At 39.9% G+C, this 23,966-nt stretch overlaps 4 protein-coding genes across 5 annotated transcripts; 2 read left to right on the forward strand and 2 right to left on the reverse strand.

The window, feature by feature from the left end:
• Nucleotides 1-1,008: 1,008 nt before the first annotated feature.
• Nucleotides 1,009-9,659, reverse strand: pigq (phosphatidylinositol glycan anchor biosynthesis, class Q). The gene is made up of 14 exons (XM_074695739.1): nucleotides 9,550-9,659; nucleotides 8,130-8,327; nucleotides 7,772-7,958; nucleotides 7,412-7,653; nucleotides 6,943-7,139; nucleotides 6,719-6,850; nucleotides 6,472-6,592; nucleotides 6,252-6,378; nucleotides 5,967-6,120; nucleotides 4,790-4,901; nucleotides 4,610-4,690; nucleotides 4,404-4,518; nucleotides 4,022-4,083; nucleotides 1,009-2,276 (listed from the first exon to the last, which is right to left on the reverse strand). The coding sequence occupies exons 2-14, from the start codon at nucleotides 8,280-8,282 to the stop codon at nucleotides 2,124-2,126; spliced, it is 1,836 nt and encodes a 611-aa protein (XP_074551840.1). The 5' UTR covers nucleotides 8,283-8,327; nucleotides 9,550-9,659; the 3' UTR covers nucleotides 1,009-2,123.
• A 1,301-nt stretch (nucleotides 9,660-10,960) lies between these two features.
• Nucleotides 10,961-12,903, forward strand: eef2kmt (eukaryotic elongation factor 2 lysine methyltransferase). Of its 2 annotated transcripts, none has more exons than XM_074696046.1 (8): nucleotides 10,961-11,115; nucleotides 11,341-11,403; nucleotides 11,541-11,621; nucleotides 11,719-11,820; nucleotides 11,945-12,078; nucleotides 12,167-12,411; nucleotides 12,498-12,647; nucleotides 12,766-12,903. In XM_074696046.1, exons 1-8 carry the CDS (start codon nucleotides 10,996-10,998, stop codon nucleotides 12,864-12,866), a joined length of 996 nt encoding a protein of 331 aa, XP_074552147.1. In that variant the 5' UTR covers nucleotides 10,961-10,995; the 3' UTR covers nucleotides 12,867-12,903. The 2 variants fall into 2 exon arrangements, with proteins under 2 accessions (XP_074552147.1, XP_074552148.1); XM_074696047.1 differs by having other exon boundaries at nucleotides 11,722-11,820.
• A 329-nt stretch (nucleotides 12,904-13,232) lies between these two features.
• alg1 (ALG1 chitobiosyldiphosphodolichol beta-mannosyltransferase) lies at nucleotides 13,233-17,801 on the reverse strand. The gene is made up of 13 exons (XM_074696045.1): nucleotides 16,675-17,801; nucleotides 16,505-16,582; nucleotides 16,311-16,414; nucleotides 15,847-15,995; nucleotides 15,558-15,647; nucleotides 15,254-15,367; nucleotides 14,954-15,078; nucleotides 14,454-14,492; nucleotides 14,318-14,377; nucleotides 14,117-14,227; nucleotides 13,898-14,012; nucleotides 13,590-13,665; nucleotides 13,233-13,460 (listed from the first exon to the last, which is right to left on the reverse strand). The coding sequence occupies exons 1-13, from the start codon at nucleotides 16,964-16,966 to the stop codon at nucleotides 13,329-13,331; spliced, it is 1,485 nt and encodes a 494-aa protein (XP_074552146.1). The 5' UTR covers nucleotides 16,967-17,801; the 3' UTR covers nucleotides 13,233-13,328.
• A 463-nt stretch (nucleotides 17,802-18,264) lies between these two features.
• cunh16orf89 (chromosome unknown C16orf89 homolog) lies at nucleotides 18,265-23,958 on the forward strand. Its single transcript, XM_074696733.1, has 8 exons — nucleotides 18,265-18,577; nucleotides 19,072-19,224; nucleotides 20,325-20,475; nucleotides 21,565-21,682; nucleotides 21,923-22,085; nucleotides 22,268-22,372; nucleotides 22,505-22,594; nucleotides 22,693-23,958. Exons 1-8 carry the CDS (start codon nucleotides 18,400-18,402, stop codon nucleotides 22,794-22,796), a joined length of 1,062 nt encoding a protein of 353 aa, XP_074552834.1. The 5' UTR covers nucleotides 18,265-18,399; the 3' UTR covers nucleotides 22,797-23,958.
• The last annotated feature ends 8 nt before the right edge of the window (nucleotides 23,959-23,966 follow it).

A 23,966-nucleotide genomic window follows, 5' to 3' on the forward strand; every position in this document is an offset into this window, starting at 1 on the left:
ATTCATTTCTCACTGAATTCTTGCAGAACAATGGCAATCACAACCTCTCACGTCAACGAAACATGGTTTTATTGTACCTTAGAGATATCATATTTTTTTTATTGACACTTCAAGCCCTAAGAAAAATTAGAATGTGCTTTTTAGTTGGGATTCGAGTACATTTAATATGCATATCAACAGCTTAAAATAAGGATAACATGATCTAAAGAATGGAAATGAGCTCACACCGTCTGCCTCACTTAGCAGACTGTTTTTCCTGATATCAGGCTTTTTTCTATCAGCAAAATAGATTTTTTTCCCCACATTACTTCAAAGAATGACAAATTTCTGATGCCATACTGAAAGGTGGGAGAGAAAATGGGCTCAAGCCATTTCTTCCCGTGATTTTATAATAGCATTAAGGAACATGAATATTAATAACAGCTGTGAAGTACAGTAACAGGCTGAGCATGAATTTGATGCTACATATAAGTCTAATCTCCTCATGACTCATCTGTCTTTGGCTGTGCGGGAACAATCTGCTGAGGATGAGCACCTACTCACACATAATGAATGAAGCATCCAGATATGTATGTAAGGCATCTCTTGGACAGCAATAATGATAAATAGATGATGTGTTAAGCTCATTCAGAGTAGAAACAGGACATACAATTTACAGGCATTTCCTCTACAGTCCCATTTGACTGATCAGGAATCAGTTTGGATTTATAAATTGTGTAAAACTGATAACAGTATTACTCCTGCTGCAACTACATGCATTCTGAAGTCTGTCGCTTTCATTCTTTGTGTTTATTTTAGTGGGTGTAAAATACTTCCCACACAGATATCCATAATGGTGCAGCTCAAAGGTTTGTTTCTTGTCTTGTTTTGACATAAAATCCTGAAAGACTTAGATGATTTGTCTGATATGATGTTTTGGTTGAATAAAAACACAGGATAAGATTGTTTTGAAAAAAAAAAAAAAGACACAAGCAGTTAAAATACATTTAAATTTAATTAAATGGCATCTTAACATTTAGTAAAGCTACATGATAAATTAAAGGTTTACAAAATAAATCATGAATCATCAGGTCTAGAAATTAAGATCTAATCGAAGGATGCTACAAGGTACATTGTGAGGATTTAGGTCAAATCAAACAGCAATAATTCACATTAAAGAAGCACTCTGACATTGTGGGAATCAATGAAGCTTTCTGCTTATGCTGGAGTAAAATAAAAATGTTAATCACAGTTTTTTTCTTTGTTTTTCAAGTACAGAGATTGGTCTGGGTGTGCTTAAGACTTGGTAAAAAGGTTTGAATCAGGCGAAATGAAGATCCTTAATGAAGAATTAAAGAACACTCTGATTAAAGTAGACATAAGGAGGCACAATATATCGTAAAAAGACTAACACAATCAACAGAACTGCAAGACTGCTGATTTCTCTCTGTAACAGTCTGTCAGAGGCAAGCAGCTCCAGTGTTTGCAGGAAATATGGCAACAAATGATCACAAGTTAATACAATAAACATTTGAATCAGACTAAAGATTGAGAAAAAAACATAACAAATGAAGACAAATGTATAAGTCCAGTCAGCATCACTTCAAGTAGAGAGTAATATTAATGATCTAAGTCTGAAAGTTACATCTCTTTACTTGGTCAGTGCAGTTAATACAAACATGGAGTGGACTCAAAGTGGTTTTCTTAAGATGAACAGTACTTTCATCACGTCACAGATACCAAAGGTAATTTACGGTCATGTGATGATGGAATCCAATTTCATTTTAAAGCTCCTGTGAGAAAACTTGTAACAGCGAGACGTGACAGCTTGCTGGTTTTTAGGTCCATGGATGACGCTGCCGTGTTCGTTGAGCTCTAATACTCTGACTCATTTTGTTTCTCTTGTGCACTCTGATCAGAAAACAGATTATGTAGAGAGTGAGATGACTCAGAAGCTTATTCTTTCTGTTATTTGTCAAACATGAAAGCACTGTTACCCTTCAGCTTTTGCTACTGAACTCACCTTTGCTTCCATCTTTCCCTCCATCTGTCTACACCTCATCATTTATTCAGTCACTTCCTTTTCCTCTGTTCCCTCATCTCTCCTTTCTCCCTCTCTGACACACCTTTCTATCTGATGTATTTCAGTCGGTCTTGGTGGTTTTGTGTCTCCAGGGGTAAATCAGCTCCCCGACAAAGAGTTTCTTGATCAGAGCTGCCCAGGAGTCTTTGGGGTAGCAGCTGTATGTTGGGGTGCGGTATGTCTGGATCACAGTACTGCACTTTAGAGGGTTAATCTGAGGAAGAAAACAGACAGCCCTTAGCACATGATCAAACAAAATACTTATACATTAACAGAGCGAGCCATCTTTTCTTCAATGCTGAGCCATTTTTTAATGTTCTCAGCCTGAAAACTTCAGGTTTCCATGTCACACTGTGAGCGCAAGCTGAATACTTCATGATGATCCAAACTGGCTCTGACGTCTTAAATCCTACAGGTGTTATACTCGTTTAACCTCAGAAAAACTTTCCTTTCTTTTAAAGAAAAACAGACTGTGCAGACTTCAAGCGGCAAAGTTGCTCTAAAGTATTACACAGTAAAGTGACATTTGATAAATAGGAAGGGTTTCAATTCACCAGAAATGATTCCCCTGGATAAATCAAATCATTGTTTTCATTTGCTGTAAATGCCACTGTAAAATAGAGCCTCTGTTTGATTGTTTCATAACTGTTGTCTTGATTACAATTAGCAAGTGAGAGGAAGTTTATCCCAGCCTGCCAAACCTCACAAAACCACAACATCAAAGGCTGCGGTCGAATAGTCATTTTTGCTTAGGAAGGTTCCTAACGGAGTGAAATGACCCAGAAGTATTCAAGTGGCAGCCATGATAAAAGCTATTCGAATTCTCTTGACGCAAAGGAAAGGAGATTCAATGCTTCCTTTCGAATCTCCTTTAGCGTAGAGTACACCTGACCATCCTTTCCGAAAGGAAAGGAGACAATGTCGTCTCACAATTCCTTGTGGCAACAATATTTAAAGCGACCAACCCTTTACGAACACAAACGAATAAACCCGAAGAAGAAGGTACCTAGAGGAAAACATGACCAAAAAAGGACGGAGATCACCATGTAAGTTACTGTTGATTTTAAAGCATTGTCAATCTCTTGCTATAACTTCCCAATATGCGTACCGTTAAATGTTTTGAACTCTCTACAGTATGTTTAATACTTTACACAAACTATGAACGTCGCCCTACTGTTGTAACATTATGAAATTCAAGTTAATGTTTTAGTGTAAGATAGATAAAGTGTGCATTAGTCATGTTGTCATTTGAGCATTGATTTATTGGCGGCCCTTAAGCAACATCATAATTAATAATAATAATTAATTTGACTGAAGTCACAGACGCTGACAAGCTCGCCTTAATAAAGGCACGTGTCCGACTGGAGCATCTTTTCAGTGGGAGGAGGAATGCGGCCAAGTCAGGCTGGGAGTAAGTATCCTGTATTTATGGGGCAAAACGTTAATAGGATAAATAGTGATGGCAAATTAAGTAAATTTAAGCTACATTTTGACATTTATTTTCATACAATTGGCCTTCAGGAGGGTGAGCATGAACAAACTATTTTCAGTGTTTAACTACTGTGACTAGTAACCTACGTTTCCTTTTAAAATTCAATTCCGACCTTTGTAATGAAGTCATATTCTCACTGTGGTGGCCATGTTTACATAGCTTGCATGACACAATAGGGATAGAGTATCTGAGATGCGCTTTTTGTAGTCCATCTTCGGGACATTGTAGTTCCAGGACCAACTGACCTCACTGACATCTGCTGTCGCATGATTACATAGCCTCATGTAAGTGCAGTTGGATTCTCTTAACTCCACGGTTGTCTATTCCTGAGTCCTTCTGAATTCTCTTACACATCTTTCCTTGACGTTTCACATCGAGGTCAAGGAAAAGTGGTTGGGAAAAGACGATAGGACAGACTTTTTGACCGTAGCCAAAGATCCCAAAGAAAACCAAACATGGCCTCTTACCTCCATCAGCAGGTGAAGTGCTGTCCCTGGCTCCTCACAGAGCACCCTGAACTTTACTCCCTCTGAAACACACGTGACAAACCCACCACCAAGAGGATATTCAATAAAGACATCCATCCATTCATCCAGCTGTGGAGCTACAACTTTTATTCCCCTACTATCCAAAGCACAATTTGATCTTTGTACAAGCAAAATTATAGTTAGAACAAATGCTCATAAGAGGCATTTTCAAACTTTTCTTTTCTTGTTTTCCAACGTCCAGCTCTGTGCAACTTAAAGCAACATAAAACAAACACAACAAGCAAGGCAGGAAACCAGCTCATTCATCAAACATCCAGAAATATCCAAGAGGCAGGTTGGGAAATGGTTAAAGGACACATACCTGCCAGTCTGTAGGAGCGACAGATGCGGAGGCCCATGGCGAACAGAGGGAAGGAGTTAATAAAGTCTACGCTGAGGTGGAGGACGCCCTGGAACAGCACTACCACCAGACGCAGCTGCAAAAATACAGGGATGGGCAGATGTTGAAAACAAACACACATTAAATCAAGCTTTTACACATTCATAAAAAATGTGTTTTTTCCTTACCAGAGTGAAGACCAGGTAGTAGAGCGCCGTGGTGGGCAGAAGAAACAGAAGGACAGTGAAGAGCAGGGTCCCAATAAAGAGCTGGTGCATCACAAACATTCAGAGTTAGCATCTGCATCTCTGGGATTATGTCAATGATGTGTGTGAGTGTGTGTGTGTGTGTGTGTGTGTGTGTGTTACCTGGTCCAGGTCATAGGAGCAGGAGTCCACCCTCTGGCGCAGGACGTTCCACTTCTTCCCTCTGAAGAGCCTCCAGAGAGACGAGAGGCCGTAGATCTTCAGACAGTACAGCCTGACCGAGGGAAGAAAGGAGACAGAAGTGGGTCAAACACTGTTAGAGAACAGAATTTAAGATTTTAACTTTGTGTTTCAAAAATTTATCCAAGAAACTGATTCTAAACAAGTACACAGATATCTTCTCACTTTGTCTGGGTCTAGATCTTGATTAAGTCTCAATCCTTTCAAGTTTCACTCTTTCTGTGTCTTAAAACACTCTGGGCTTGAATCGTTTCGTCATAATCCCGCCTACAGAGAAACAGCCAGATCATCTCCTACACCGTCCCCTCCTGCTTTTCTTCAGGAGTTATATTTAGGCCACATAATACAGATTTATTGCCCAGCCCTGACGAAGGTCCTCAGTCTGACTTTGATGTGCATTTGACTCGTTCCCAAAAGCTGTTGAAGCATGAATATGTAACCAGGAAAGTGGGTAATATTTCATTATACACCACAGGCGAGCGAGCCGAGCTATCTTTAGAGCAAATGCATAATTTAGTCAATCCTCCTCCTGCAATGTTCAAGACTGTTATCACAGTGTTCAGCCTTCAACAGAGACAACAAGGAGGTGTGTGGGCCTGAGAATAAACCTGAGAGACAGGATTTAGTTTCTATGAGCACAAGATAATCAGATTCTGTCGTCAATATATCGCCTAAACGTTCACACAGTAACTTGGGGCAGAGGGTGTTTAAAGTGACGCAGGCTGAAGGAAACGGTGTGAAGCACTCAATCATGTTTTACGACCTTCTGACTGTGTTATGTAACAGCTAAGTGAGAGAAAACTTCCTGTTGTGAAAGTCAGGTTCAGATGATTTATATTTTGTCACTTAGATGTAATCAAATGATAACAACAATAGATTTCACCCAAAGGAACTCAAAGCTACTTTAGATGCAAGCTTCATGTCATTCAGTGAAAAAGGTGGCTGCTGCAGACACTGAGTCTTGTTTTTGCTGATTTGCTAATTTTTTAACACTAGAGTAACAAGGATCTGGAAGTAAAAAAATAATAATAAAAACAACAACAACAACAATAATAATAATAACAATAATAAAAATAATAATAAGTGTGTAATATCTGACCTGGCACCATAGACATAGAAGCAGTAGATGTGGAAGGTGAGCAGGGCAACCATGTCAGAGAGTAGCGAGAGGGCAAAGGTCAGGCCCAGGCAGGCTGAGAGGCCACCGTACCACAGGATCCCCTCGATGAAAGGAGACATCAGATGGATGTAGCCTGAATGAAAAGAGATGCCTCAGCGTTGACGTCTGACCAATGTGATGTTTACTGTTTTATTTTGGTATAAAATGTCCAAATAGAGTTTTAAGAGGATTTGAGTGTAACATAAAGCTCTGAGTGGGACTCACTAATCCAGAGGTGGATGTGGTAGAGAAAGAAACGACCCAGAACTTGGTCCAGAGCCCGGTTCATCTTCAGCCCTGCAGGAGCTCCCATCAGCCACTGCAGCAGCTCCTCCAGCTCCTTCGCCACATGCTAAGGAGAAGAGGATGGTAACATTTTGAAAGAGAGAACTATTTCCATTAAAAGTAACTTATAAAACACACACACACAGACAAACACACTCACATCGGCCGCAGGCACCAGTGTGTTGGCTAACGTGCTGATGTGGTTGTCTCTGTAGAGCCATGAGATGAGCAACAACCCGAGAGCCACATCGACCAGGAAGGACACCAAGACGTTTGCTTTCCTGCAAACACACACACACAAATACACATACACACACACATATAAAGAACCCAAACAGAGCATACACATGCAAGTTCAAAAGTTCAGATCTTCTAGAAGTTTCTCAACTGCTTCTTCAAACAATCACCTCATGAACTCTGTGTGTCCTTTTGCTGCTGTTGATGAGCTGATAGTCCTCATGTGCTCTGTCCTGTAGCTGAGCTGGATGCAGGTGGACAGTTTACTGGACAGGAACTTAAGTGGGTAAAGACTGAAGACCCTGGTGACAAAATATGGTTGATATTTCAAAAAATGTTTTGAGATAATGATGAGTGTTTATTTTGCCTTTTGCTTGAAGTTCCCTCTTCTCACCGCATGTTACAGACCCAGGTCCAGATGGAGAGCAGCCAGCTGATGAAGAAACAGAGAGGGACAGAAGCCTGTTTAAGCAGCTCCACGATGATGCTGGCCTCTCGACCCTCAGACTGCCAGTGTGTTGACTTCAGAGGCCCGTCATCGTATCTGTCCAGGAAGAACAGGGGCTGGTTGCTGGCCACTGTCTGAAACACCTGGAACACAGAAGAGCAGGTCAGCCTGAAACCTGTGCTGCTTTAACACATGTAGTCTCCTCTATATGGTCTATAGGTTGATCTCTTACTTCAAACAACACAACAAAACATTATAGCATTTAAAAGAAAATAGGATTTTTTTCATTCCCACAGCAATCATTACCTAACAAGCCCAAGTCTGCAGTTTTTTATGAGTTAACTTTCATTATAAAATCAGTTAGCATGAACTGAACTGAGAATGAGCAGTTTTTCTCCATGTCTCTGCCTCGTACCTGTCTCAGCTCAGATGGTGGCTCAGTTTTGGTGTCTGGGACTCCATTCTCAATGGGGTGAAGCTGCGACAGCATCACCTTCCTCTGCTCATAGTGAACAAAGATCACCTTCTCCCCCTCCTCCTCCTCTTCTTCCTGATTCTGTTCTTTGTTATCACCTCCATCGCAGTGGTCTTCATCTTCAATCTCCTCTTTTACTTTCTTCTTTTTCTTTGTAATTTCCTGTTGAACTATCTTTCCATCTGGTCATAACAAACATATTTTTAACATATTAGTTATTATTTGTCAAAATCTGTGAATAGAAATTCCTTGTGAGCTGTGTTTAGAAATCAAACACAAACAAAAGTCTGAGGGACCTACTCTGGTCCCTGTTGAGGATCTGGCAGGTGAAGCCTGTCTTGCCCATCGTCCGCTTGATCTGGAGCCAGCGTTCCTGAGGGAAGATGGTGCTGAGGTCCCTGAGGAAGCTCTCCATCCCTTCTTGACCCTCTTTAGGTAAACTCCATGAACCCAGCACTGAAAGCTCCACTCCACTCTGAGCCTGCATCTGGGAAGAAAACATGAAGGAAAGAGTTTTTATTCCCTGACAACAAAATATGTTGACTATATCTAGTAAAACTGTCACTTTTGGCTGTTATCTTTGTTTGGGTTAAATAAAAGACACAACTACAAAAACAGGTCAAAGAGGTTTGTTCTGTGTGTTCCATGCTGGACCCACCTGTTGTATGTACTGTTTGACTTGCCCAGGGATGAATGGGTAGTGGATTACAGCCAACACCACAGCGGATTCATGACCAGAGATCCAGCGGCCGACTAGAAGCCCGCTGTCTGCCCGGTTACAGCACTGTGGGAAGAAGATCTTTAGCACCATGGCTTCACTGAAGCTCAGCGTTTAGCCTTCCAGTGCTCTGATGATCTAAAAATAGAGACAAAAAAACAAACAAGTTTGTTGATTTTCACATTTGGTGGACTGAACAGAAAGACAAAGCTAATGACAATTAACATTTGTCCAAAATAAAACAAAAACTTGTTGGCTTATGTCTCACTGCTGACTGAATCTTTGGCTCTGAGCTATTAACCCAAATAGTTACCCCTAAAGACATAAATCTTCATCAAACAGAACATAATTTTTATTCAAAGCTATACTTTATAAAGGTTCATGAGTGTATTTTACTCCGCAATGCTGCCTATGTCCTGCAGGTTTTTTTTAATCATAAAATCTAAATGCACATTATAAGTTTGCCAAAAGTCAAATGTCAGCAAGACACCTTTAAATAACTGTGATGTAAAAACTTACTTTAATTTAAGTTTAGGGGTGCAGTAACAATATAAACAGATGAAAAACTGACCCTTTAAGAAAACAGGAGTGACCATTAAATTATGCATTTTAATGCCAATTTTTCTGTCTTTCAGACATAAAATAGAAATTCCCAGGTCAAAACTGGTCTTACATTCGTTGCAAAAGTGGAATAAACTCAGCGTTTGAACAGGAAAGAGAAAAAAGCGTCTAGCTTTTTACAAACATTACAACCACAAATGATAGCTCAAAGTAGAATATACTTTACCTGATGTAAGTAGAATCAAAACGGGGGATTGTTATTTTAAAAGGATTTCAAAGGGGACCCTTCTTTTAATATGATTAAAAATCGTATTAATTAAAACTAGGCATTCTGTTACCTATTCACATAAATGTTAGAACAATATCCATTCATATTTAAAGGGATTTTATAAAGTGGACGAATAAAGCCGAGACGGCTGACCTCCTTTATGTCCTTCATATATTGAGTTAGCAGCTCGTTGTTGTGGCAACACACAAAGCCCGAGGCTGGATGTCATTGATGTGAGTGAGCGCACATAAAAGTAGGTTAGCTGTGGTGTTAGCACGCGAAAATCCAAAGGAAAGTGACAAATATAGGAATTAAACAAGCATTTCACTAAATTAAACAGATTAAAAAACGTTTTACTCTTTGTATAAGGTGACACATACCTATTGCAAATCCACAAAAGTGAACTTAACCTAAAAACGCTCAAATCAAACCCAATTACTAACAACGAAATGAATTAATTCGGCGAAAATTTAAGACCATGACGACCTAAGATTGATACAAGATATATGTGAAGAATATAAACCATATTACCTCAAAAGGAGACACCAAAGAAGCCGATTCTTTCCATTTATTTCATCGAGGCAAGTTTAGCTAAGTGACGAGCGGCGCCATACTTATTGTTTACAGTCCTTGAAATAACTGCCCGGATAGAAACACAGGCTGAAATAAGTTCCGTTCATGTTTCTCCCGTTCACCTATTTATTAATGAAAGAAATTCAATTAAGGTAGAGATTAAATATATGAACTATTATTTGTAGAGTGTATTTACTTTTGATCAATTTATTTGTAGATCCACTAAAGTGCTTTGATAGCCCAAGCTAACGTTCATCTTAAATTGAATTGATCCTGTTCGTCTTGACTCTGTCATAACATTATCTAAAGGTTCGTGACGTCTTTTACTATTAGTTGTAATCATTGACTTGTCATTGAATTTGGTGTAATTTTGTATTTAAAAAACAAGTTTGGGCAATTTTAGTTATGCATTACAAAAGTTGTCGCAGTGCCATAATGTGGCCATGGAGGGCAGCACACTGATCACTGGAATCAGTCAAGGATAAAACAAGACCTGAAGATAAATCTTTGAATGAATGTATTAAATACATGGAATCATCATGGTAGACTAACTTCAGGGTTTGAAATGTCTTCATAAGAATTCCTTGTAAAATATAAACCCAATCTAGACATAAGTAAACAGCAAAAGAGACAAAGTATGGGAAACATTCTTCAGTGTAAATGGGGAATTACTGCAGTAGGTTATATTTTATTAACATAAAACATAACTTATATCCCTACTACTACTACTGCTACTACTACTACTACTACCACGAATTATAATAATAAAAATAATAAATCATTTAACTTACCATGTATTGCACAGTGTGTGTGACTTTTCTGTCAGAGTTGTTAATGAGGAGTTGGCCCAACTGTCCCGATATTTATCTCGCCCAGCAGTGACACGGCAACAAAAGGCGGGAAGAAAGCCCCGTGAAAATCTTCAGATAACAAAATAAATATAAAATGTTAGTTTATCTGGAGTTTGCATTCAATTTTGCGAGCCAGGAATACATTAATGTCCTCCATTATAATGATAAGGAGGCTGTTTTTCTCCCTGGATTAAATGAAAACACAATAAACTTAACTTATTGATTCTCCTTCCTTGTAAATATAATTGGCCTGATTGTAAAAGTAAAGCGAAATAAATTAAACTTATTGAGAAATATTTAACTTCACTTTACAATTAATCTATAAATATGAACACCCCCCCCCCCCCCCCCCAACATTCTGCTACTTAATTGTCAAATTTTCTCAATTTTTATATACATATAAAAAATATTCATTGTTCATTTCTTATTAAAAATTACATTTGTAGCGCTATTAATTTTTTAGTTCAAAGAAAAACTACAATCCCCGGTAGGTCTAGTGAGATGATCGCAATGCATTGTGGGTAGTAGTACAGTAAACACTAGCACGTTGGAGATGGCGCATTCAGAGCAGAACCGAACTTTAGACAGAGAAGTAAATGATTATCCGGGTATTTTGCAAAAATTTCAGGTCTCATTTTTCGCTATGTGTCGCCTGGTGTCTTTTCCCTGGACAGTAAGTGTGACTGAGGTTTATTTGAGTTATTTCTATAAATCATGTAGCAGCAACATCACGCCAAACTCCATTTCATATAAGTAATAATCACTGATTTGTATTATTTCACTAATCTTTGGACTTTTCTATATAAATCGGCTTATAAATAATTCAGCAGATGTTCTTAGTATTAATGTTAAAGTTATAACAATCTAGTACATGATTGCTAATAACTCTTTTCTTCAGTTTCTAGAGAAAGACCTTGAAAGAAACAAATCCTCAGACTTGATTTTTGATATCCTGAAACAGGTACGGCGGCCTGCACAGACATTTTATTGTCTGTTACTTGTTCAACAGTTGAGTTTTTATGAAATTAACAATATTGATGCATCTTCCCTGTTTTTATTTTATCTTATTTTATTGAATTATTGTTATATTTTTTACAGACGTGTCTTCACCCCTTGTGTCAGAAGTTTCCTCCTTCAGTCAGATTCAGAAGATTATTTCTCTCTGAGCTCATCAAACAGGTTGGTGGTTAATTCTAAATAAAGGGAAAGTTTTACCAATGGAAAAGTCTGGGAGCTAAACCCTCCTCAGGGTTAATCCCCTCCTTTCTCTCTGCAGCAGGAGGCTGCAGGCTGTGATCCTCTGGACGAGCTGTATGATGCTCTGGCTGTGGTTGTAGGAGCTGAGGAGAAGTCGGAGTGCTACAAGAGCTACTTACTGGTATAAAGCTGTGGTGATGGGACATAATATGGATCTGTGTGTCAATGATGCAGGATAAAAGTTGAACATCAAAGTTAAATCTCCCCTGACGTCATCATTTCAGTGTTGTTTTTGGCTCCTGCAGCCCAGTGGTGACGCTGTCAGTCTATTGGAAAACATAGCTCTGATCTCAGAGGGGACGACCGGCCTGGTGACCTGGGAGGCTGCTCTCTACCTGGCAGAGTGGGCTCTGGATCACCAGCAAACCTTTACTGGCAGGTACCTGACCCATCAAGCCAACAGGTGCTCTCAAAGAGGGATTTTGTGGGACCACATGTTTCAGCTCTGCTTCTCCTTGGGCTTCCAGGACAATTCTGGAGCTGGGCAGTGGTGTGGGTTTGACCGGTATCACCATCTGTCGCTCCTGCAGCCCAAACAGATTTGTCTTTAGTGACTGTCACCCCAGTGTGCTGCAGAAACTCCAAAACAACGTGGAGCTGAACAGTCTAACCAAGAGGGAGACTCCTGAGGTCAGTGTGGAGGAGCTGGACTGGAGGGCAGTGACACAGGAGAAGATTGAACAGATTGGTGCTGATGTGGTCATCGCTGCAGGTCAGATTTATCCTGTGCATCATCCTACAAGATGTTTATAAAGGAGTATTGCTTGTGACACAGCCGGTCTCTCTCCTATGGTTTAGATGTTGTGTACGACCCTGACGTTGTTGAGACTCTGGTGGAGCTGCTGTCAAAGATCCTGAAGTGTTCATCTCATACAGTCCTTCCTGAGGTCCTCATCTGCTCCACCATCAGAAACCAGACCACATACAGCGGCTTCAAGCAGCAGCTCGGTAAGAGACGAGGTTAGATGTACAGATATCAGAGTCTGATCGCATCAAGACACTTTAAATCTGCCATGCTTCTTTTTTGATGCTGGTAAAATCTGACATGTTTGTTTTGTTTTGACAGAAACGTCAGGAATCAGGCATCGAGTGATCACAGAACCCATCAGCCACGTGTTTCCTTACAACAGAGACTCTGACATAGAACTAATCCAACTGTACACGTGACACAACTATAACCAAGGGGGAGGTTTTATTTACAAATGTACATCTTAAAAAAGTCATTTTTTTACATTCAAGTGCTTTGAAGTAGGAATGAAAAGGCAGAGCATCATCCCTTTAGTTTGCCGCATTTCAGTTGCAGTGTTTTTTGATACTGCATGCTCTTCAAGCAAAATTTTTATCATTCTGGAAAATCTGCAAACCTTAATGATCATGCTCCTTTCTAAACTCATAAGAGATACTGCTTTCATGCTTTCAGTAAAACAAATGTCCCCAATATCTGTGGCTCTACATATTCTCTCTGTACTTCTCATTCTGTATCTCCTGTTTCAGACTTGAGTTCCTGCAGGTTGGTCTTGAATAAAAGTCATCCATGCAGCACAGTGCTAAGAAAACAAGTCTTCACTGTTTTGATCTGAAGAAAATCAAATTGTCTGTGAAGACTCTCACTGGTGTTTCTGCTGATCATCACGGAGCAGTAAGCAAAGGCAAGACATTCTGGTCCCAGTTATCATCCCAGCGCTGCCCTCTGCTGGTGCGGAGGTTCCTCCTAAATGCAGCCAGTCTGCCGTCTGAGCTGGGGAAGTCTGACAGAAGAGACTGAAACACAGAAACATTTTACAAGGGATTAGTTAAGAAGAAGAAAGTTGAATATCACATCCTACTGATCTATCTCATGATCACACTCCTTCATGTGTCTGTGTTTTCATGTTCAGGTGTCTCTCTCACCCTGAGCTGCTCTGCGAGCTCCTGAGAGTCTCTGAAGATCAGCCCGTTCTCCTCGTGCTTCACCAGCTCATGTAAACTGAGGAATAACAGAGAATCCTCTTCGTTTCCAGTTGTTGTGACAAAACTAACTTAAAATCTACTTGGAAATAAATGTTAACGACAAATGATGTGAATTTAACGCCTTGAAACTTGAACTTGTATTCATCACTTTGAAAAAGAACCAAAAAGAAGCAGAAAGAAGGAAAAAAATATTTGCACATGTTGAGTCTAAATTTAAATCAGAGTCACACTTCCTGCTCAGTACTCACCAGTTGAAGTCAATGGCACAGACGGGCAGACAGCAGCCAAACATGTCAACCACTTTCATGGGCAGATCCAAACCGCTGGATGACATGTGGAGACACACACCAAGGTCTGCTGAACCTGAACACACACACATGCACACTCAGTAGTCATAACTTAAAAAGATGCTTTGAGTTGATATAATAGAAGAAATGGTTGTGTTCCTTTAGTCTCTGCTGTCTGACCTAATAAAACTGGATAGTCTTCAGCCTCCAGCCAGGGAGTGCAGATCTTGACATGATCCAAACTCAGAGACTCAATCACCTTCATGTAGTGTTCCTTCTGAGGACCTTTACCTGCACGCACACACAGAACACAAACCCTTACAAAAATTAAACATGTAACCAGTTCAAATTCATAAAAAGAGAGAGACAGCAGGTGTATACCTGTGATCACACACACTAAAGAAGGTAGAGAAGCTCCTCCTTTGATCAAACCTTCATATTCTGTTGAGGACAAACAGGTGAGAGGTGAAGACATCTACATATTTAACATCATCTGAGGTAAACAGAAGAGATTTACCTTCAAGAGCTTTCAGTAGGATGGAGAAATCTTCATCCTCTGTGGAGAAAAGGAACAAGCATGAATTTAAAAGTGTCTGATTTTAGGATCCTTGAGAAACAGCCTCACTGCGACCCGGGATGTCCAAATCAATTTTTTTTTCTTTTTTGCCCCTGAGTCTAAGTCCAAGGCATTCGATTTTCAATCTGCTGATACTGAGTCTGACTCTAATACATTGTGCTCCCAGCTCCAAGTTCCCTCCATATTCTGCTCTGCTTTACAGCATTCAATCAATAATGTCACTGCAGCAAAGTGATGTCATGCCCTGTGTTGTTCCTGTGTGGAGTTGAGACAGTCTGTCTCAATACCGCCACAAAACAGCAGTAAATACTGAGCAGTTATTTTTCCCATTTGCTTTCTAACTGTGGTCAGCAATGATCAATTAAAAAACAGTCCAAATCAGCTTCAATCCTAAAGCTGAGACTGGGATCAGTGTAAAATCAGCAGTTTTGACCTCTCACCTGTCCAGCTGGTGCTGCTGAGCAGCAGTGCTGGTCGCTCCGCTCTCAAGGTCACTGAGTCGTCAGTGCGATCATGAACTGAGAAAACTGTCCTCTCCACCTGAACCTCCTCCTCTTCCTCCGACCTGAAACACACACCAGGTCCAACCAGTGTCAGATTACAGCTTAATCTGAAAACTGAAAACATGTCTACTTCCAACAGATGGTTAGAGATGACTACATGTTTGTTGTTGAACATCTGAAACACTAAATGACATCGTTACCATTACATGTTACGTGTTATCCAGCTAAATTTCTGACCTTTTACCCTGAAACTGAGGGTATGTGACTGCCAGTCTCATGAAGAGCTCGTGCTGCAGCTTCAGTGGAGTCTCTCTGAAGATGGAGGCTGGTCTGTCGTACAGCGTCGTTGCTCTGAGTGGGCAAAAAACTGTCTTTAACACTGACTTTATATCATGATATCAACCAGAGAGGTGAGAGAAGCTGTAATCTTTTGCGTCAAGCCAAAAGAAAAAAGGCTTGGAACAAATCCTAGAAGTAACTGTGATGAACTTGATGCCCCATAAACTTTATGTTAACATAGTTTATTACTAGAGAATCATACTTGATGCCCCAGTTTTTCTGCAAGTCATCCTTCATTGCGTTGGTGACACACAGGTTGTGATCTGCCAGAGGGCCAAAGAAGTGTTCATACCTGGAGGAAAGAAAAATTAAAACACTGAATACAAATTTGATTATTGATAGAAATTAAAGAGGACTTTGACACATCCACAAATTAGAAACTTAAATACACTTAATACAGGATAAAGTTTTAAAAAATCTAGTAGGCTTGGGATAAAATATGGCAGTCATAAATCTGTCTCTAATAGATTAAAAACATTAAGTTAACTGACCACTTTGCGACTCTGACCAGTGGGTGTTTCTGTCCGTGACTCAGGGCCATGATGGTGTAGCCATAGTTGTGCCAGTCAATGATGAATCTACTCCCACGCAGGCTGCTGACGAGCCACGCTACAGCAATGCTGGGCAAGCCTGGAGGATTCTAGGGGACAAACAAACACCACAAATTTCACCCTTTACAAGAGAACACAATTACTGTGGCACTTCAGTCTGATTGATACCTGTGGAAAATACTTTTGGACATTAATTGTTGCAAAACAAAATAGTATACAATAAAGCTTGAACTCAGTTTGCTGATGTCACCTGCAGATGTAGGCCTGGCATATATACCGCTGACAATTAATTTCTGTCAAATTAGCTGTAAGACTTCAAGGGTTTTTTCAAACAAAGAAGGTTTTACAGTAGTCATTCTAATTATGCAACCAAAGATTTCCTCCTTTAATCTTAAATCCAGTACCTGCATTAAAATATGAGACTGTGTGTCCATCTTCAGCAGCACAAACAGAAGCTGCACAACCTGAAGGATCACCTTCGTCACATATGTGAGGAGTTTTGGTCCAACTGAGAGAGAAACACAACACAAACTTCATTCCCTGACATCAGCAACTGAAGCAGTGAAAACATGTAACAGTACAGAGCTCTTTCATTTACCACGGACACCTTTTACTTCCGCTATCGGGAGGATCCTAATTTTCTCTTCTCTCAACACATCTTGATGAGGTTTGGAGTCTAGAAGATAAAGAAAGAGACAACTTTACAATTCAACCAAACCTTGTTGGCTGAGTTAGGGGTTCATTCTCTTCTTTTTGTGACTTTCTTACCCAAAAATCCGACAAAAGTCACATTAAATCCATGTTTGCTGAGGGACAAGGCGTGATACTGCATCCGTGGGCTGCGACCAATATCCCCAAGCACAAGCACACACACCCGCCGGTCGGTCCCAGCGTCCCGCCGCCGTAAGCTCCACAACCAGAGCAGCAGGAGGACGGTTACGACCGTGGTGGACACAGTCGGCCATGTTATACCCGAGCTGGAAGGGGAAAAAGTCAGAAAAAGGGCAAAAGAGAGAATTAATGCAGAGAGGAGAGCTGTGCAGGCGATGGACGTCGCCATGTTTGTTTGTAGTTTATAATGACGTGGATTATTGAGGAGGCGGGGCTTCAGATTTAAAGAGACAGAACAGTCCAAACTGTCGACCAAATTAATCAGATTACACTGAAATAAAGTCTCATGTTTTGGCGTTTTGGCCTTTTAAGAGGCAGGAAATTAACTAGTTTGCCTGTTTGTAGTTTTATGTAAGTATAGGATTTTTTTTATATATTTCTTTTCCATTATTATTATTACTGTTATTTTAATAATTAATGTATTTATTTATTTTTAACAAAAGACAGTTGTTTGACACTCTTTCATGTCTTTTTTTAGGGAGTAAAAATACATTAGCAGTAGGTTACCATGTTTCATACATAAGTACCATGGGTGATACTTTTTAGACTGGCCGTATCATGCTTTTCTTTCTTTCTTTCTTTCTTTCTTTCTTTCTTTCTTTCTTTCTTTCTTTCTTTCTTTCTTTCTTTATTTATTTATTTCTTTCTTTCTTTCACAAACAGATTGAATATAAATATAAATATTACCCATAAAATGAGTGTGAGATTGTAATCAGGCAATCTGTGTTGGATTAATCCAGGGGATAAGACTGCAGGCTGTTCTCAGCAGCTTGCTCAAAATGTCACAGGAGATAAGTATTAAAGGGATATGAGATGTGCTCAAGCTTATTGGTCCAGATCATAAAACTATGTCATAAAATCGGCCATTTAATAAATATAAAAAAAAACTCATGACAAGATTGGCGATATCTATGATACCATAAAATTCTCCTGCACATACTCATAAAAACGTTTTTCTTAAATACATTTTCTTAATTTTATTATTTAGAGATATTTTCAAAAATGTATAATAATAATACTAATAATACTACTACTAATAATAATTATGATAATAATAATAGTAATAATAATAATAATAATGATTTTAGTATTACAACTACTTTTGATATTAAACTGGATGGTTCCACAAAACATGAAACAAACAAAAACAACAATAAAATCAAATAAAGTTCAACCTGTAATAAAAGATCGTAGATGTTTTTTATAATGCATCTGGTGTGACTAAGTATTTTGACTTTAGCGCGCAGTTTTGGTCGCGACACCAAAACTTTTCAACATTTTTTCCTCTATTTCATACAAATAATGTTGTCGGTAAAGCGTTGCAAAGGGTTGCACTAAATCCCTCCTTTAATACACACACAACTGTGAAATTACACCTGACCCTGAAATAATTAAAAAGTAAGCATTTTAAACGTTTTAATTTCTGTTTTCGTAATAGGAGCCTCTCTGACGTCATGTCTGTTTCCTCCCTCAGCCTCTTCACTTTCACTCCCCCTTGTTTTGGAGCAGAAACAGTCCGTCTTCCCTGCCCCTCTCTCGGTCTCCTTCTGGTCGGGGTAAACCGTCCCGGAGCCTCCAGGCTGGGATTATCCGTGTGAGACGATGCGGGCAGCGGCGCACACGCTGGCCGCAGTCCTGGCTCTGTTTGCCGCAGTGTCCGGGTCGCGTGCGGAGGTGATCGATGACATCCTGAGCAGCCTGAACAGGGGAGCATCCTTCCTGGAGCAACAGCACGAGCACATCAACCTGGACGGGGTGGTGGGGTTCCTCATGCTGCAGGGTACGTACTCACGGCTAGTGCGGCTGCAAACAGGCTGCAGGGAGGACAAAACATGACCTTCCAGCTGAAGGAAACATCTGAAACTAAAAATATCCACCACGGTTTGGTGCAGCTAGAGTGGCTCTTGAACTCCTAATGATGATAAAGTATTTACTCAAACCATACATGATGTTGACAAATGATACAACCCTGCCAAAGATGGAAAAATTAGTAGGAAATTAAAAGTTTGACACAAATTTTATTTTGAATTTCTTTATTATGACTTTGTGTGATAATGTAAATCCTTGGGCAACTATATCACGATTTCAGTAGGCTGAACAAGTTTTTTTCCCCTTTCTTGACTGTTTTGCGTACCTCGTGGTGTTGCCAGAAAGTCAGAAGGGTTTGTTCCCAGGGGACACTAAATGTTTGCACATTACAGTTTTTGTGCTAGGACTAGATTTTTATTTCATCCACTGATCTGAATTTCTCTCTGCGTCTTGTTTTCCTCACAGCTGAACTGAAAGAAGCCGTCCGTACGTGGCCTCACACTGACCCGGTCAGCTGGGCTCAGAGAACCACAGCTGTCGCTCTGGTCAAAAGACTGGACCAAAGCTTTGAGAAGGCTGTCACTGCCCTGCAGCAGAATGATCCAAAATACTTCAGAGGTGAGACAGAGTCACAATAAGGTCCACAGAGCTTTAGTCAAAGGTAACACAGAGAGAAAAGCTGGGCCCTTTTTTTATTTTTACAATTTTTAAACTTTTATCAAGTGTTAACAATTATAGGATGTAAAAAATTTAAGACTCCACCTGTAGATCGCTTCATCCAGCATCTTTGAAGCTGACCATAAGGCCTGCGAGTAATCTTTCTTGGAAATGTGCCGGATCAAAGAAGATCCACTTACAGAGCTTCTTCTTGTCACGGACGGAGTAGCTTAGATTTTTATTCCAAGTTTAAAAAAACTTATACTGAAACGTGCCCTCTGACATTGAGCTTCTGTGTGGAGCCCTAAGTTGTAAAAAAAAAAAGGCAATTGTTAAACTTAATGCCAGTTGGATTATTGCAGCATTTTCAGAACTAGGTTTCACACTATATAAACTATATGAACTATATAAAAATAATGATAAGCATGTTTGGAATGAATGAATAAAAAGTGGTTAAAAAAGATGTCTGCAGAAAATATAAGATATCCATTTCAGCTGTTTCCTGAACATCAGTTGAAATTTCTGGAGCTCTGCCTCTGTTGCAGGGCTGCTCATTCACACAAGTCCTTCACAGTGGGAGGTCTTCCTTGTCGTGCAGGGGTGTGTGTGTAAGTCCTTAGTGTTAGGGCATGGCATTAAAAGCACTCTGGAAGAGTCAGGGCGGTGGTGGGTGAATCAACAGATCTTCACTCTGCAGACAGTATTTGCATTTTTGTGACGGATGCACTAACATCTTAACATCTGCTCTTATCTCAGAGTGGCGACTGCCGCTCAGCTGATTCTCTATTAGCCTCAGATGATTTTTACTCATCCATGCCACTCTTCCAGGTTTGCACAGCTTACGCTTTAATGGAGGCTGGTAGAAAAAAGTGTAGGTGAAGTCTGGGCGTACATCTGAATTGTCCCATTCACACATACAGCCCACCTGGAGAAGTTTTGTGCATGTGTGAATGCAGCTTCAGTTTTCATTCCTGAAATAAGTACAATAAAAATTTCACAGCTTACATATCTCTTTCAAAGGTGGCCATGTCTTCACTGTTTAATTATATCTCTCCATGCAGAGTTTGAACCCCTGCTGTCTTGGAGTTTCTGGTTGGTTCCTCAGACGTGGAGCTCCACAGACCCCAGCCTGGTCTACTCCTCCACGATGACGACAGAGTGCTATGACGAGCAGCTCAGCGACAAATGTCTGACATTGCTGCTGGGCACCTGGTACGAAAACACACCTACAGAGAAACAGAACAGACTGGAAACATAACACAGACCAGACTGAGGTTCTCACCTGCTAAAAAAAGCTCCCTCACAAGCCTTTAGCAAACAATTCAGCTGCCAACACTCACATGAACTAAAGAGAAGGCTGACGGTGAAATAATTAATCCACTTTCTGAACCTATTTTGGTCTCCCAGCTTCAACTGTGATTTAATTACTTAAGTCCTTTTACAATTCAGCTGCCAAAATCTGGATAAGAGGAGCCCCAAGAAAACTTCAGCATTTGCGCCCTCAGTTGCCTGCCAGGGTGATCTCCTCTCTGATTGGTGGAGCTTGTTGGGGTGATCTGCAGCCAGACTTGAGCCAGAGATGCTTGTCTGAACCAAATACTGTGTGCCAAGTCTTCAGAGTAAAAAGATAAGGAAGATTTTAAAGGACGCTTTGAAATTTTGGGCACTAACAAGATATAAAGATAGTCTGCTTAACAAATACTGAATTTAATTAATGTGGTGGTATTTTTTTTGAGATAGACCGATATTTGAAGCCGGTATTAATTTGCAGTCAAAGTTAAAATATTGGCGTAAAAAATTTTGAACTATACAAACTCCAAAACTTCAAGCATATGTCTATTAAACAGCTCCCACGCTTCGCAGCATGTTTTGTAAAGTTAAATGAAAACTTAAAAAAAAGATAGCTTAAGTTTTCTACAGTAAATAAAGTTTTCCAAAATTTCTATCTAACTGCAATAAAACTGGACAGAATTGAGTTTGTGCTGCCTTTTACAGGCATGTAATGCAGTTAAATTAATTTTCTGTTTGGTTTGACATGACTGGTTTTAAATGACCATCTAGGGCTTCCATAGTGTAGACGGGGAGAAATTCTGTCCAGAAAAGCATCAGAGCCAAAACAACACAGTTTTGAAAGAGTTTCTTATCGGCTGTTGGATTAAAAAAAAGGCAGATGTGCCCCAAAATGCCAAATATTGGCCCTGATAATTGGCCCGGGCGATAATTGTTCTATCCCTAGTATTTTTTAATCAAAGATTACAACCTGAGACACTGTGCTCACTTTTCTTATTTGTGTCTAAATAGGAAGATGAACGGGACGCCCTGCATCGTCACTAAACCCTGTCGAGACACAATGACTCGCTTTGGTTGTCCACATTACTCTCTGTCCCACCAGCTGCTCTACTTCATGATTGGGAAAATGGTGAGATATGTCAGCACATCATCAGCGGAGGAAAAGCATTTCTAACTTTAGAGGAATTCAACTATTTTCAGTCATGGAGGCTGAAACCTTTCAGTGATAGAAACTTTCATTAAAGATAGAAACTTTGGATGTCAAATTCCTGAAGGATGAAAGGTGTTTCATTTTATTTAATGCACCAGAAATAAACATATAACAATTGCAGTTTTATAACTCAGTGTTATCTGTCTGTTTCCCCCTCAGAGAGGCTGCACCAACCTGCTGAAAGGCGACACTCGAGCATCCCGAGCCAACATGACTGAACGCAGCTACGAAAGGATCTTCTGCTCCAACATGATGAAAACCAACGAGGACATCATCAGAGACGGCCTGACTGAGCAGACAGTGGATATCTTCATCGAAAACAGTGAGTGTCTGCTCATATCAACACCAGTAACGTTGGATCATCAGCTTTCTTTTGTCTTTTTTTTTTTTCTTTTTTAAACTTTTTTTAGTCCGAGTTGACTCTGCAGGGTGGAAAGCAGCTCAGAAAAGTTGATTTATTCTTTAAGACTTGTCTGACTGAGTCCTTCTGCTCTCTATCAACAGTCCTCATTTGTGGATTGGCTGGTTTCTCAGACTTCTACAAAGCTGATTGGCTGCAGCACATCCTCAGGCTCCAGGATGAGGAAGTAGGCTGCTTTGGGAGGGACAGTAAGTTCTTGAGCTTCACTTTACACAAGCCCCTCTGAATTTGAATCTTAACTTTCTTTGCATTATCCATTTAATGAGCACAGGCTCTGTACAGATGGATTCAAAATGTATTTTTTTTGCATCTGATCCCAGAAAGCATCATCTCTCAGATCATCGGAGACGAGCTGCTGGAACAGCTGCAGCCTCACAGGAGAGTGAAGAGGAGGGAGAAAATACTGCCAGGTGATGGAGCCACCTGATTAATATACAAACATACATCTCACAGGCACCTGAGTAAGACACCCTTAACTTCTGCTCTGCTCTTTCCTCTCACTTCACAGATGGCTGCTCCAGTCACATGACGGCAGTGGCTGTGGGCGCTCTGGGAGGATACCTGAACTCTTACCTGACAGAACAGGACATAACCAAGAGGCCGCTCTCCTGAACACAACCTCCCTCCATGGATGCTAATCCTTCTCAACCATCACAGATGTACCCCCCCCAACACAAACTTTGTAGATCATCAGGTAGAGGCCCCTGACATTTTATGTTGCTTCATGAACAGAATGATACGATTGATGATTAACCAAACTCTGGGATGTGGCCTACAGTGGAAACATACTTTAATTTATGTTCTGAGATTATAATGAGGAAGATGTTTTATTATCCTGAACAAGCCTCATTTACGTTTATCCTCATGTTATAATTAACAGGTAATCTTAATAAAAAACTTATTGCTGATGTTGTTTCCACACATGGTTGCAGGGAGCCTAGATCAAACAAGCTCAGCTTTTTTTTTCACATTTTGAATAAAATGAGGGGTTTTCAGGATTTTTGTGTGCGTACGACCAAGTTTCATATTTCTTTAAAGAATGCGCCAGTGAGGTTTGCCACAGCGTCTTATTGATCACAGCTGTGAAAACAAGACCCCTGTTGAAAACCAATTACTGAGATAAAGAAAACACAGTGTTTCTCTCTAAGTCTTACTTGTACAGTGTTTGATAATATGGATCTTTTCAGGTGTTTTTGGACAGAGATAAAACTGATGTCAGCTTTTTCAATGTGATGTTTTGCTGCCCTTCTTCTTATTTGTGTGCTGCTGTAAAGATGGGTCACAAAATCGCAGAGCAGCTTGTTGATTTAATTGTTTAGTTAAGGTAAAAATATAACAGATACATGCACAAAGTTTCAGAAGTTGGAGATAGGGGGTTTTGATGATCAAACAACTTTTTGTTTGAAGCTTATCTGCCTTTTTTTGTGGTCTTTTCTACAGAGTCTGGATAGTGATATGATTTGGAAACTGCATCTAATTGGAACATCCCCTGTTTAAAGTAGCTTCAAAGAAAATACAATGAGTTACTTTTTCATCCAAAAATATTACTCTTTATTTTCTTTAAATAATCGATTTTCACAAACCTTTTACGCCACAGAAAGAGTCAGCACGGATATGTGCATGCACTTCAAATGCATGTTAACAAACCTGCATACAAAATGATATAATGTATTAAATGTAAGAGAATGAAGAAACCATTAAAGTATGCTGTTTTTTAACATGTTATCATCCATATTAGTGTGTAATGATGTTAATAAATGTTAATCCTCTCTGACTTTGATT

Source organism: Halichoeres trimaculatus, unplaced genomic scaffold, assembly GCF_033239565.1.
Source record: "Halichoeres trimaculatus isolate MK-OKI-2021-1 unplaced genomic scaffold, fHalTri1.1 fHalTri1_scaffold_20, whole genome shotgun sequence".
Lineage (NCBI taxonomy): Eukaryota > Metazoa > Chordata > Actinopteri > Labriformes > Labridae > Halichoeres > Halichoeres trimaculatus.